Source organism: Kogia breviceps, chromosome 8 (assembly GCF_026419965.1).
Source record: "Kogia breviceps isolate mKogBre1 chromosome 8, mKogBre1 haplotype 1, whole genome shotgun sequence".
Classification (NCBI taxonomy): Eukaryota; Metazoa; Chordata; class Mammalia; order Artiodactyla; family Physeteridae; genus Kogia; species Kogia breviceps.
This window is the reverse complement of record NC_081317.1, coordinates 55218874-55231617: the sequence shown is the minus strand read 5'-3', so window position 1 is coordinate 55231617 and position 12744 is coordinate 55218874. Positions and strand designations below refer to the sequence as shown.

The window sequence follows — 12744 nt, the reverse complement described above, 5'->3', positions numbered from 1 at the left end:
TAGAAGTTGGAAAGAGACAAGGGAAGGAAGAGAAAGTCATTGAGCTCTTGATCATTTTATCCATAGTAATCCTAATCTTTCCCCTCACTCCACAGTCTATAAGGAAAGACTCAGCTAATCTTCACTGGTACCACGGACAGTCTGAGGACATCTGATTTCCTCTCTTTGGAAACCTGTCTCTTGCCAGGATGACTTCTATTTGTGGTCAGGGTTAGAATCTTCCATCCAAAGAGGAATCTGGCTGAGAGGAGGTGCTATTCCATTCCACTGATTGGAGAATAGATGTCCTTCTCCTCCACCCATTGACCTGGAACCTTCTCCAAGTTGGGAAGCAGCTTCACTCCTAATATAAACTTCAGTGAACTGACTAGATAATAATTCAAATAGCGGCCTGATGTCAGCTTTGTAGGAACTAACTCAGGAACCTTAAATTGCTTGCTTCAAAAAACTTACCTATCGAGTGCCCGGAAGTATTTCAAGTACTCAAGGACAGAGGTATTTCAAGAGGTGTTCATGGTACTGTATTACATGCCTCCAAAAAAGAGCATTGATTAGATACAGTGCCAGGAAAACAGACAGCTTTCAGGATTCAGTGACAGCTGAAAAGAAGTTAAGCTTTCAGGCAACACTAGGCAGTTTGTTATAGACTGGGATGGAGAAGAGGAGGAGACTTCTATGGTCTTCTCTGAATTGTCTAACATGCTACAGGCTTCTCCCCTATCTGAAAGTAGAGCATGCCTGTGAAACCTTTTCTAAGTTGAAATGGCATAAAACAAAGAAGCAATTCCCTTAGGATGCATCTTGCTAACAGATGCACGGAATAAATGGAGTTAAAGCATGGATGCTTACAGACACAGTTCAAATGTAGGCTTGATGCTGAGATGCAGAGTGTAGTTCCTGGGGAAGGAGCTGGGTGGTGCCACTTTCCCTGCTTGGGGTGGGTGTCTAGGCCTGCTGCAAAATAAACACTGAACACTATTTTGCTTTTCACCTCTTTTTGTAAAAGCAAAAATCCTCTTCGGATTTCTTTTGGTTGGCAAGAGCAAGTATTAATGTAAGGTCTTTCGTAAAAGCAAAATGGCGTAAAGCGAACTTTGGAAAAGCTGGGGATTACTGTATTTATCTTTGAATTGCTCTGGATGGTATCTTTTCCCAGTTTTCTTTAAGCAGCTGGCATAAGCACTGGAAGACAACTTCAGCCTCCTTATTTGCTCCTTTGTCATATATCAAGCTTTATTACCTTTCCCACTTATAAATAGAAACATAATGAACTTGTTATGCAGCAGGCCCCAGCAGTAGTAAGAGCTTAAGTATTTACATGCTGAAATATTTCCCTTATATGAATCCTTCCTCTAACCTGACTGTCCACCACAAATATTTTGGTAAATACAGTCTGAAAACAAACAAAAAAAACTCTGTAGACTTGAATGCTTTTAAAATGAAATTGTATGCCATGTTCCAAAAAGGATTACAAATTACCACTTCAAATATGTTAATTTGGGGAGGGGGAGAATATTTATTTTAGACAATAATAAAAAATAGTAAAAAGTCAGAAATGCTGATTTAAGAAAAGATACTGCTAAATTGGAGCTAATTCAGAGAAAGGGATGAAAAATAATAAAAGCCCTCAGGGAATGAATATTTTCAAAATGGAGAGAATTTAAGAGTTTAATATGACAAACAACAACCAGTCCTACAAATACCTCTAGGGAATTGGATTCCAAAAGTCTGCATTGTTCAAAGGAGAAAAAAGAAACACACTGAAATAAAAGCTACCCAAACAGGAGAGAAAAAAAAAGAACTTTTAAAATGAAATGTTTTAAATGTTTTCACTTAGATCAGCTCTCAAATGCCTGGAGACATTAAAAACTAGCCAAGCAGAGCATTTGTTTTCAGATAACAAGCTCTAATCAAGTAAGTAGGGTGGGGTTAATGATTTATTGTGTGATACCTTTTGAGTCTCTTATGTCTGGACCTGGATAAGCACATTTGGGCTGGTTTAGACCTCTTTAATATACCTGTAACCAGCATTCACTTAGTGGGCCCAGAGTAGGGCACACCCAAAGCTTGAATAAACGTAAGAGTTCCATATTATTTTACAGTGTCACAAATCTGTAAAGATGTTAGTTTATAGGGCCCGACCCTGATCCATAGTAAGGCGTTAAAATGGTTAATGATTAATTTTCATAGGCACTTACTTTCCAGAAGTATTGATGGTTTGGAAGGAAAATAAAGAAAATCTGTAAATCTTTTATACCAGGAAAAAAAAGGAACAAAACAAAGGACTCTTAAATATGTCTTATATATTATACATGAAAATATAGTGTCCCAAGAAAGTCTGTTGGTATTTTCAAATAGGAGGAAGAATGAGCCAAGAGTGACCTTTACCTGGGCACCACCTTCCAAAATCAACCCCATTTTCTGTTCTTTGCACTGATAATGATGTTTGAGATTTAAATATTATGCTCTTGAAATATAATAGAATTGTCTCTATATAGACTGTCTAGACAGGGCATGGACTATGTTTAATTTCATTTTTCATAGCAGCTAGCAGTCTTGCACAAATAAATGCTTTTGATGATGATGATGATGTTAGTATAAGCAGGTAGCCAAAATTTGGGGATAAAGCTCGATACCTTAACGTTAGTGCTTTATAGTGCATGCATATAACAGTGAATGTTATATAAAATTTACAACTGTCTATTTATGGAATAATACATTATTTCAGCACATTTTATGTTTCTTAATATTGCCCTATTAAATTTGTTTACGTGTTGGAGGAAACATCAATCTGCCTATTCAGAAAGTAGGCAACAAGCCCTACTCAATTTTCCTAGTGTCTGAAATGAAAAGTATTCTCGTAAATCTGTATTTCAAAAACAGAAGAAAAAATAGATATTTCATCAAGATTTTCTAAAATTCCTTGATTAGGAAACTATCAAGATTTAGATTCCCTGCACGATTTTAAGAAAACAGAATAGGAGTTTCTACAATGAAAGACATGACTTCTGTTTCATGTATTTGATGTATTATTCATTCTCAAAAATAATTTTTTTGTGTACTGGTATATAATAGCTTGCGAGCCAAACAGTCAAAGATCCCCATCCTCCTGGAGCTTATACTTTAGTGGAAGGACACAGACAAAAAAATGAGCATAAAAGATAAGTAAATTATGTGGTGTACTTGAAGGTCATTAAGTGTGAAGGAAAAAAGGAAAAGTTGAGAGGGTAAAAAGGAATCAGTAGTGGGAATTGCAATTTTGCATAGAAAAGTCAAGGTAGGTCTTATTGGGAAGGTGATATTTCAGCAAGACTTGATAGAGGTTGAGGTTAATTAGCCACCTGGAATCTGGGCAAAGAAAATTCCAGGCAGAAGGGATAGATAATGCATGTGTCCTAAAGTGAGTGTATTCCTGGAGTGTTCAAGGCGTAGTGGGAATCCAGTGTGGCTGGAGCCAAAGGCATAAGGAAGACAGAAGGAGATGATGGGGCCAAATCTTGACCTCTGTCTGTGATGTGGGTTTTGGCTTTTAATGTGAGTGAAGTGACTAGCCATGGCAGAGTTGTAGCTGACATGTGACACAATCTGCTTTCTACTTTAATAAGGTCATTCTGGCTGCTCTGACAGAAGTCTCTTGGAAAGCAAAGGTAGAAGAAGGAAGATCAGTTAGGAGACTATTGTAATAATGCAGGCAAGACATGATGGTGGCTTGGCCGAGTTTACGGTCAGATTCTGTATACTTTTGTGTATAGAACCAGCATTTCCTGTTGGATTGGATGTGGAAGTCAAGGATCATTCCAAGGTAGTGGTTCTCAAAGTGTGGTCACCAAACCAGCATCACTGGGGACCCTGTTAAAAATGCAAATTCCTTTACAGCCCCCCCCCCCCCAGATCTACTGAATCAGAAACTCTGGAGCAGAGATCCCCAACCTTTTTGGCACCAGGGACCAGTTTCGTGGAAGACAATTTTTCCGTGGCGGTTGCAGGGCAGAGGGATATGGTTCAGGCTGTAATGCGAGTGATGGGGAGCAGCAGAGGAAGCTTCGCTCACTCACTCACTACTCACCTCCTGCTGTGCGGCACGTTTCCCCTGCTCTGGAGGATGGGGCCCTAATAATCTGGTATTTTGATCAAGCCCTCCGGGTGATTCTGATGCACACTCAAGTGTAAGAACCGCTGCTTGAAGATTTGGGGCCTGAAAAGGATGGAATTGGCATTGACTGGGATGGTAAAGGCTGCAGAGGAAACAAATTTGGTGGGGGAAGGAGGGGATTGGGAATTCAAGTTTGGACATGATGAGTTTGTGATATCTTAGACATCCAGATGGTGAGGAAGCAATTGTATATATGAGACTGGAGTTCAGGAGAAGGGAGTCTGAGTTGGAAATAGAAATTGAAACATTATGTTTCTGAGAACAAAATATCGTATATGATTGGATTGCATCAGTGGATAATTACTGTTTAGTAGTCTCAGCTTAACTTCAAATAAAAGAGGCAGAAAGCCAAGTAGTAAAGCCAAAATATATAAAAGAGGTGTCCAGTTAAGTGCTGAGATTTGAGAACTTTAGGGTGTATATTTTTCAGAGCTTCCATCTATTGTGCAGGAATCTTTTATGGTAATCTTTTTCCATTTTACCGTCAGACCATTGAGGGTTCCTAATATTCTGAGGGTAAAACTTAGCACTAATAAAATTTTCTAAAGTCATCAAGTAGCTGATAAATTTCCACATATGTTTTCATCATGGAGTAGCAATCTCAACTTTCTGGAGGATAGAATAGACACCTTATTAAGCAATTATAATTTTGTTTTCTTGCACAGTAATTTTTATGGAGGGTGAGTGATTAGGACAGGATGGAGGGGAGACACGGAATTTGGAGGAACAGTTATGAGATAGGGAAATGCAGTGTGAAGGATAGATTTCTTCAGTTACTACAGTTCAAGTGCTCACCTAAATATAATTTCCAGTATTTTCTTGATACTATCAGGTATTAATAATGACTTTATAAATAAAACTAAAGAATCAGAATATGGCATCTCTACCATGGCACTCATATACTAATTTCAATGAAACAGCAAAATTAGGAGAAAAGGCCAACCACTGAATATTTAAGGATAGAGGTAGGTCAGAAGGGTATCCCTCAAGGAGGAAAATGTCATCTTTACAAAGAGAAAAAGTTATGTTTCTCCTGACCCTGAATCTATATTTTTTCAGAACCATTTTAAAAGCCTTTCTGATGCTACCACCCTTCGCTGCTGAGATTATAATCTACATTTCACCCAGTGAGTAAACTCTGGGAAGCTTGACCCTCTTTTGTCCCACAATGTAACCTGATCCACCTGTCATCATCCGGGGACATCTGGGATCCATCTTATCTTTCCCACTGGCTAGTTAATTAACCAGAAAATGTTTTGAATTGGATTCATTTATGGCAGAACTCCACGGACTTTATGAATTATAATGGGAGTACATTAAAGGTCAGCTTTTATTTTTGTGCTTTTAAAGAAGAAAACTCTGACACGGTTAGGATTGAGTGCTTTAAAATTGGAGAGAAAAAGTATTATATTGTATTAAATGGCTAAATGCAGTAATTCATGGGATCATCTGACTATGTTAAATAAAATATTTTTTTTTCAGAGAGAGGAAACCCTAGCTCAGTAGCCTGACAGAGAGTTGTCAGTCGTCAGGCATTACAGTTAGTTGGAAATAGACAGAAGGCCAACAAATGCATTCCTTTGCTCTCTCTTGCTCTGTTTCTACTGGACAGTGTTTCTGGCTGAAAGCTGGGGGTCTTGAGTCCAGAGAGCATCTTTCCCACTCCATTTTTTTTTTGCCAGGTTCTTGGTGGGGGATGTGTTTAGTTCAAATAGCTATGAGAATTTTCAGCAATTTTATTTGTCTTCATCATTAGTACCTATGAGATATTTCAGAGATGATGCCCAGGATAGGATGTTAAATATTTTTCAAAGCAGTTAGGTCATCAGTTTCTAAATCTAACTTTTAGGAGGATCAAGAACTATAGTGGTTTCATGCATCAAATTATAATTCAAAAGTAAAAACTTTGTGCATGATGAATTTCTATACAAGTAAGAGTTATTGTAATTATTATTGTGATACTTGTGGGACAAGAAACTATGATGATTTTGCTTGAGTTTCCATTCCTTCAGCTGGGTGATTCCAGATGCATCAGGAGTTCAGTGAGTGTCTTGAACTATGCTTGAGATGTTTTGGGTTCAACAAAAGAAGCGTTTGCCAAATCCATCTTCCCTTAATTTTTAAACGTGTATTTCAAGGGAAATTTGATTCATATGTTTCTGATTCATTTACACTTAAATCATGAAAATGTTATTTTGTAAGAGCGATTTGATGTCCAAGAAGCTTTCTGAACCTGTTTTATAAGCCCTCTTAAGTCCTTTTTCTTAAAACAGGAAGTTGCATTTTGCCAAGTACAAATAAACTCAAACATTAAGAAGGTTCAAGTTCAGTTTCCAACTCTGAACTCCAGGTTTTAAGTGCATTCTCAATTTAGCAAAATATATATTCCACCCCTACAGAAGTAGGGGCAGGAGGAAAGACCATAGTGATAAAAATGAGTAAAGGTGTTCGCAAGCATTATTATTCTCAGAGACATTTCTCTCGTTGTGAACGTTTATAAAACCTATAGCAGGTGTTCTCAGAGCTAGTAGATATAGGTGAATGGCAAACAGGAACATGTGTTTGCCTGTTGATTCTCTGTGATGTGTTTAAATATGTCTACTTTTTGTCACTGAAAAGAAAACCAAAAAGTCTTAATAGTTTAACTTCACTTTTTAGTAATTTTACTTTTGACTGACTCAGTCTTATTTATTTTAGTAAAGGTGGGAAGACTCAACACATTTTGTTGAACAGAGGGGACTCAAAAGAGATTCTGTAGGAGTTTTACGTCTGTACTAAGATGATGTAACATCAATTTTAAAATGTAATTGACACTCCTTTCTTGCAATTGGATAAATGCAGAAAAGTATCTCAGGTTCATACTTAAAGGTTTCTTAATTATATATTATCCTTCTTACTTAATGCAGAGGTGTTTCAACCTGACCCTGAAATTCCCTTATAGCTGATTCATTTTTATTTATAGAAAAAAAAGGTAAAAGTAATTATGAGGGAAGTTTAGGACCATTCTAAACAGTTTGCTCAGTATGCTGCTTTATTGAGTCCACTTCAGTATTTCTTCTGTACAACTGAGTAATCAGCTGACTCTTGGAACGACAGGGATTATGCAACTGAAAATACTTTATTTAAAAATTATTAATGAAACTATCAGTTCAACTGTGGAAGCCCCCATGCAGCAGCCACCAGGGAAACATGTTAATCATAGAAAGCTCGTTTTATTAAACTTGCTAAACAGGGGAAGAAGCACCTTGACAGTCTGTAGTTTCTCAGATGGGGGAATTTAGGGAAGAAGACTTGCAGAGTTTGGGGCTGTAGTTAATCACAGGGTTATTTCAGGACAGAAGCTAGTAAATGAGGTCTCGTTGGAGAATGGTAGTAATTTGTAAGCTGGGCAAGTTGTGGTCTTGCCTTTGGAACATAAGTTCATGAATAATTAATGTTAAATTTGTTTGTGTTCTTATCTTGGAACACATCGTCTAAAAGGAGATGGGGTTAAAACATGTGAGTTCAGATAGTTTGTGTTGCATTATACAATTTACGTGTTTTGTGATTTATAGCATAGGTTTGCAGATTGTGAGTTTTGTTTTATTTCTTACAACAAACAACTAACTATCACAACAAAGTGTAACACATTTATTGACTAGTTTAATGATATTTAAATTTTTTTCAGACAGTCTTCAAAATCACTTAAGCCTTGTTGGGTACTCATGTATACTTTATTTATTTAAAGAATAAATAAAATTTATTCTTTTCCTTTAGTACTACATTTTATTCACTCTGAGAACATATATGATACTAACAATAAAATGCCTTTCAGAATTTATATTGTATTCTGAGCTAGTTTAATTTCAACTGAAATAAGTAATTGTTTTGCCTAGGAAGAATTAATGCTTTCTGAAATATTAAAGCCTTATGTGCTACTTAATAGTAACACTGAAATTTGAGGAAAGAGTCAGGATTTCATTTTATAAAATAGCATTATGTTATTCTCACAATGTTTATTTAAATGTAAATAGATTTTCAGAGGAAGAAACCTTGTAAAAGAGAACTCTTAAAAGTGATAATGTAGCAATCAGGAACTGCTAAAAGGCCACATGAAAATTCATTAAGATAAAAAATTTTACTGAAAGGCTTCCCTGTCATTAATATCCATCCTTGTAGATGGATATTCTACAATCTTCAATAATAAATCCTAATCTGAATGCATGTACAATAAAATAGACCTACTTATCAAACAGCTTCTCCAAGGGATAGGTGATATTTGTCTTTTTAAAATTAAATCATAATTGTTTTCACTAAAGTTTATCATTTATTAGATAATAGCCATGGTTAGTTATGGTTTTACATTTTAAAATTCCATTTATAAAATATACATGTAAAACATTCTTGTTTTCTGCTGGTCTCAGCCAGTGTGATTTCAAATTCAGAGACTTTCCTAATTCTCCAACAACACTTTCTCTTCAGTGGCTTCATTACATAATCACAGTAATAGCTACCATGTACTGTCTTCCTTGTGCCAGTATTTGGCCAACAAAAGCTCATGAAATTCTCACTATGACCTTGAGAGCTGAGTATTATCATTGCCTCTGTTCTAAACACAAGGAAACGTCGGCCCATAGAAACCCACCATATTGCATCCAACTCCGATCTGAGGAGGAAGTCCAAAACATTCAGTCATGCTGCCTGAAGCTAAAGAAATTCAGGAGTAAATGCTGTTTTCTCTATTTTGGTCTCCATGTTTAATTCTGGATACTGTGTGGCCTAAGTATACTGTTTTAGAAAAAACTCACAAACAACCCCACAAAAAATTTTTGAACAAAATCATCATAACTTTTTGCTCCTAGTTGCTAAAATAACATTTTGTCATAGCTTTTGGTATCAGAACTGAAAATGACAGTGATACTTTTAACTAACCCTGTGACTATACTCAGTTCTACTTAAATTACAAGGAAACAAAAATGATATTACAATGTGGAGGGAATCCATGGACAAATAAACATCTTTGAGAAAATATATTTCAAGGTGGTTACTTTCCCAACTAGTATCCGTCAGTTCTATTTCAAGCTGGTTTCTTTCCCATTTCACTTCTATCAGAAAATGTATTTCAAGGTGATGACTTTTCTCAAACCTCTACCTTCTGAGGGCCAAATAATCATATAACCTTTCAGATGCTATGGGAGGGTCCATCTGTAATGACAGAACATTTGCTTTGTTTCCTAAGACCTGGAGCACATAGCTGCCTAGTTTTCTGTTTGAGGCTGCTCTCCTAACCTGTGCTATTCCCTTCCCTCTTTTTCTTCTCCAGGACTGTCCACCAGAAGCAGGTGATTTCCGAGCGCAGCAGTGCTCAGCTCATAATGACGTCAAGCACCATGGCCAGTTTTATGAATGGCTTCCTGTGTCGAACGACCCCGACAACCCATGTTCCCTCAAGTGCCAGGCCAAAGGAACAGCCCTAGTTGTTGAACTTGCACCTAAAGTCTTAGATGGGACTCGCTGCTACACAGAATCTTTGGATATGTGCATCAGTGGTTTGTGCCAAGTAAGTGTTGGCTTCTTTTCATTCTATTTTTCCAGAGGGTTTTGTGTCAGTAGCTTTTGTGTAGTCCTGCTATCTGAATCAGTGTTACTTTTTCTAGAGTTTACAAATGATGACCCATTTGAAAATTGAGGTTCAGCTTCAGTTAAAACTACAAGAGCTGTATGTTAAGGAAAAGTGGACTAGAGTTTCTTCTTTCCTTTGAGTCTCACTTCAATACAGAAGAACCAAAATTCTTCAATATTGTGTATCACTTTTGTACTAGACTCTGAAATTACCTCTACCTTGGTTGTCCCTGAAATAATGTGGGGGGGGGTGTATGTGTGTATCTGTATTCAGAGGCATCAACTTTCGTTTACTTAGAGCTTCAGAATCGCTCAGGTGAGATTGGCTCTAAAATCTCCACGTACACTGTACGAGAACTTGTTGCTTCTCTATCATGACTACAGTTATGCTGAAAATTTAGACAAATTGTAGGAAAAAGCATGGCAGTGTCAACTAGGTCGAATTCAGCCAGGTAAATCTTTAACAGGGAGAGCAAAGAGATTTGATTTCTGGTATCAGTTTTTCGATGTCTACTTCAGGTGGGGAGTTAGTAAGGTGAGGGAGAGTTAATATGTTTGCCATCTTGATTTCAAAGCCTATGCTTTGGATTAGGATGACCAGCCTAGTTTTTGGAGCAAGCAGTTGCTACAGTTTCCTGTGTGCTATACTTGACCATTATACTTTTAAATTGCACATAGTAGACAATTTGAGAATCTTGTTGAAATTTTTCTCTCTTCAGAATTTCTGATATCACAACTAGCCATAAAAGAATAAACTTAAAATGTGTTTCAGTAATTTGTTGTTTGTTTCAAATTCACATGTTTATTTAAAAGCTAAATCTATTTTCAGATGTAAAAGGAATAGCTGTAGTGTGAATGACTGCAAGAGGTATGAGACATCCTACAAGGTTCTGTGTAGATGAGAGAGAGACAGACATACTAAACCTTCATGAGGTCTAGAATCATGAGACAAATAAATTGTGACAATTCCAAGCACTTCTTAGATAGGAGGATGGAGTGATGTTTACATATCTGTAAATATTTTACTATTTTAAAACTAGGAAAGGCCTAAGAGGTGATTTAATCAACATCCTAAAAAGCAGTATATTTGAATCATTTGTGATACTTGGTATTTGCTTCCTGTTCTAGAACTCTCTGTGGTGTTGAGATGTAATCATGGAATCTACAAAAGCTATGGGAATGACAGAGAATTGTAAAGCAAATAAAGGGACTATGTTGTAGGGAATGGCATATAAACATAATAATAATTTCTTATGTATGTGTAGTGTTTGAACAAAGAAAGACAGATTTCCGTTTTGTAAATGAGAAAAAAACAGGGACCAGAAAAGTTGTGTGATTTTCTGAAAGTTATATGGTTGGTCATGGAAGAAATGAGATTAAATTTCAGGTTCTCTGTTATCTAGTCAAAAGTCATGGGTACTAGATTATACTGATGAATGAACCAAAATAAACAAGATTGGCCAACAAATTAGGTTTCATTTGTTTCTGCAGCATGCGAATTCAGTGTGGCCTCTTTTTTTCCTAGACTAACCCCGCCAGCTGGCTTCACGTACCTTGGCAACTCAAGCAAGAATAATCATGCCTCCTCAACTTAGATTCTTATAAGTGTGACCTGTTAGATGTGGGGACAAATAAATTAGAGAAAATTAGAGAAAATTAAATTAGAGAATATCTGAATAGAATGGTGATGTACATAGAAATTGTTATTAGTTATTATTCTTTTCTTCATTTATTTGTCTTGTTAGAGGCAATAGTAAGGTAAAGGGATGGAAGAGTTCAGATTGCATTTAGATTCTAACAAGTAGTTTGGACAGAGAGCAGGATACCCCCCAGGTACTCAGCAAGGAGAGAGAGAGGTATTTGGGGAGAAAAATCATGGTGTCTTGAAAATGGCAGACAAGACCATGATCCGCAGTGGGTGGCCAAGAAAGAGTTTTAGTGGAGAATAGACATAACCCTAGCTCTGCTTTAGAAAGATGAATATAGCTGCAGTTACAGGATGCTTGAAGTGGAGCTAGGACCACTTACAGGACCCTGGAGGCAAAGAGACCAGCTGAAAAGGAGGCTCTTAGAGCAGCCAAGGTGAGGAGAAGCATGAACCTTGGACCAGGCCAGTGACAGCGGGAACAGAAAGGAAACGCTGTCTAAAACCAAGGAGTTTTCATTTGGACTATAACCAGAGCAGGGGGATAGTTGTTAAAAAAAAAAAAAAAGAAATCAAATTAATCATGCTCAGGGAATCAAAAACTACCACTTAATATGAATTTGTAAGTGATATCATTTTTAGATCCTTGCTACCATTACCATAATGGCCTTTTTTTATGATTAAAAACTACTTGAGGGCTTCCCTGGTGGCGCAGTGGTTGAGAGCCCGCCTGCCGATGCAGGGGATGCAGGTTCGTGCCCTGGTCCGGGAGGATCCCACATGCCGCGGAGCGGCTGGGCCCGTGAGCCATGGCCGCTGAGCCTGCGCGTCCGGAGCCTGTGCTCCGCAACGGGAGGGGCCACAACAGTGAGAAGCCTGCGTACCACCAAAAAAAACCAAAAACAAACAAACAAAAAAACTACTTGACTTTTTAAAAAGGAGGGAAGGAACAGAAAGACAGCAAGGTGAGAGAGGAATATGATAGAAGTTTTCCCAAATGGATAACAATCTTAAAGATTTACTTGGCTTTGCCAATAATAAGTTTGACATTATCAAAACAATTTAAAAAGTTTTCTTATCCACAAAAAAATGATAGAGGAATAATGATGGAATACTTAAATGCAGTATATAATTTTTCAGAAGAACAAGAGTGAGGTTAGTCAGCAAAAGAAAAGCAATCACTGCTACCTTGAAAGAGTGGACATACGTAAATTCCATCCTACTTAGAAAAAAGTTCCTTTATTTAGGTTGCATCTGTATATCGGTGATTAGCATTTGTGGTCTTTGGTAAGAAACATTAAGAAGTCATATGTTCATAATCTTAAAAACACTGTCAAAAATCTTA

General features: G+C 37.1%; 1 protein-coding gene across 6 annotated transcripts in view; it reads left to right on the top strand.

Annotated features, from left to right (window-relative positions):
- The window catches only part of ADAMTSL1 (ADAMTS like 1), a 1019582-nt gene that overhangs the window by 648968 nt on the left and 357870 nt on the right, over positions 1-12744 (top strand). For all 6 annotated transcript variants that reach the window (XM_067041438.1, XM_067041439.1, XM_059072941.2 and 3 more), the window contains one exon: positions 9456-9692. In XM_067041438.1, coding sequence (XP_066897539.1) covers positions 9456-9692 — 237 coding nt within the window. The remainder of the gene's footprint in view (positions 1-9455; positions 9693-12744) is intronic.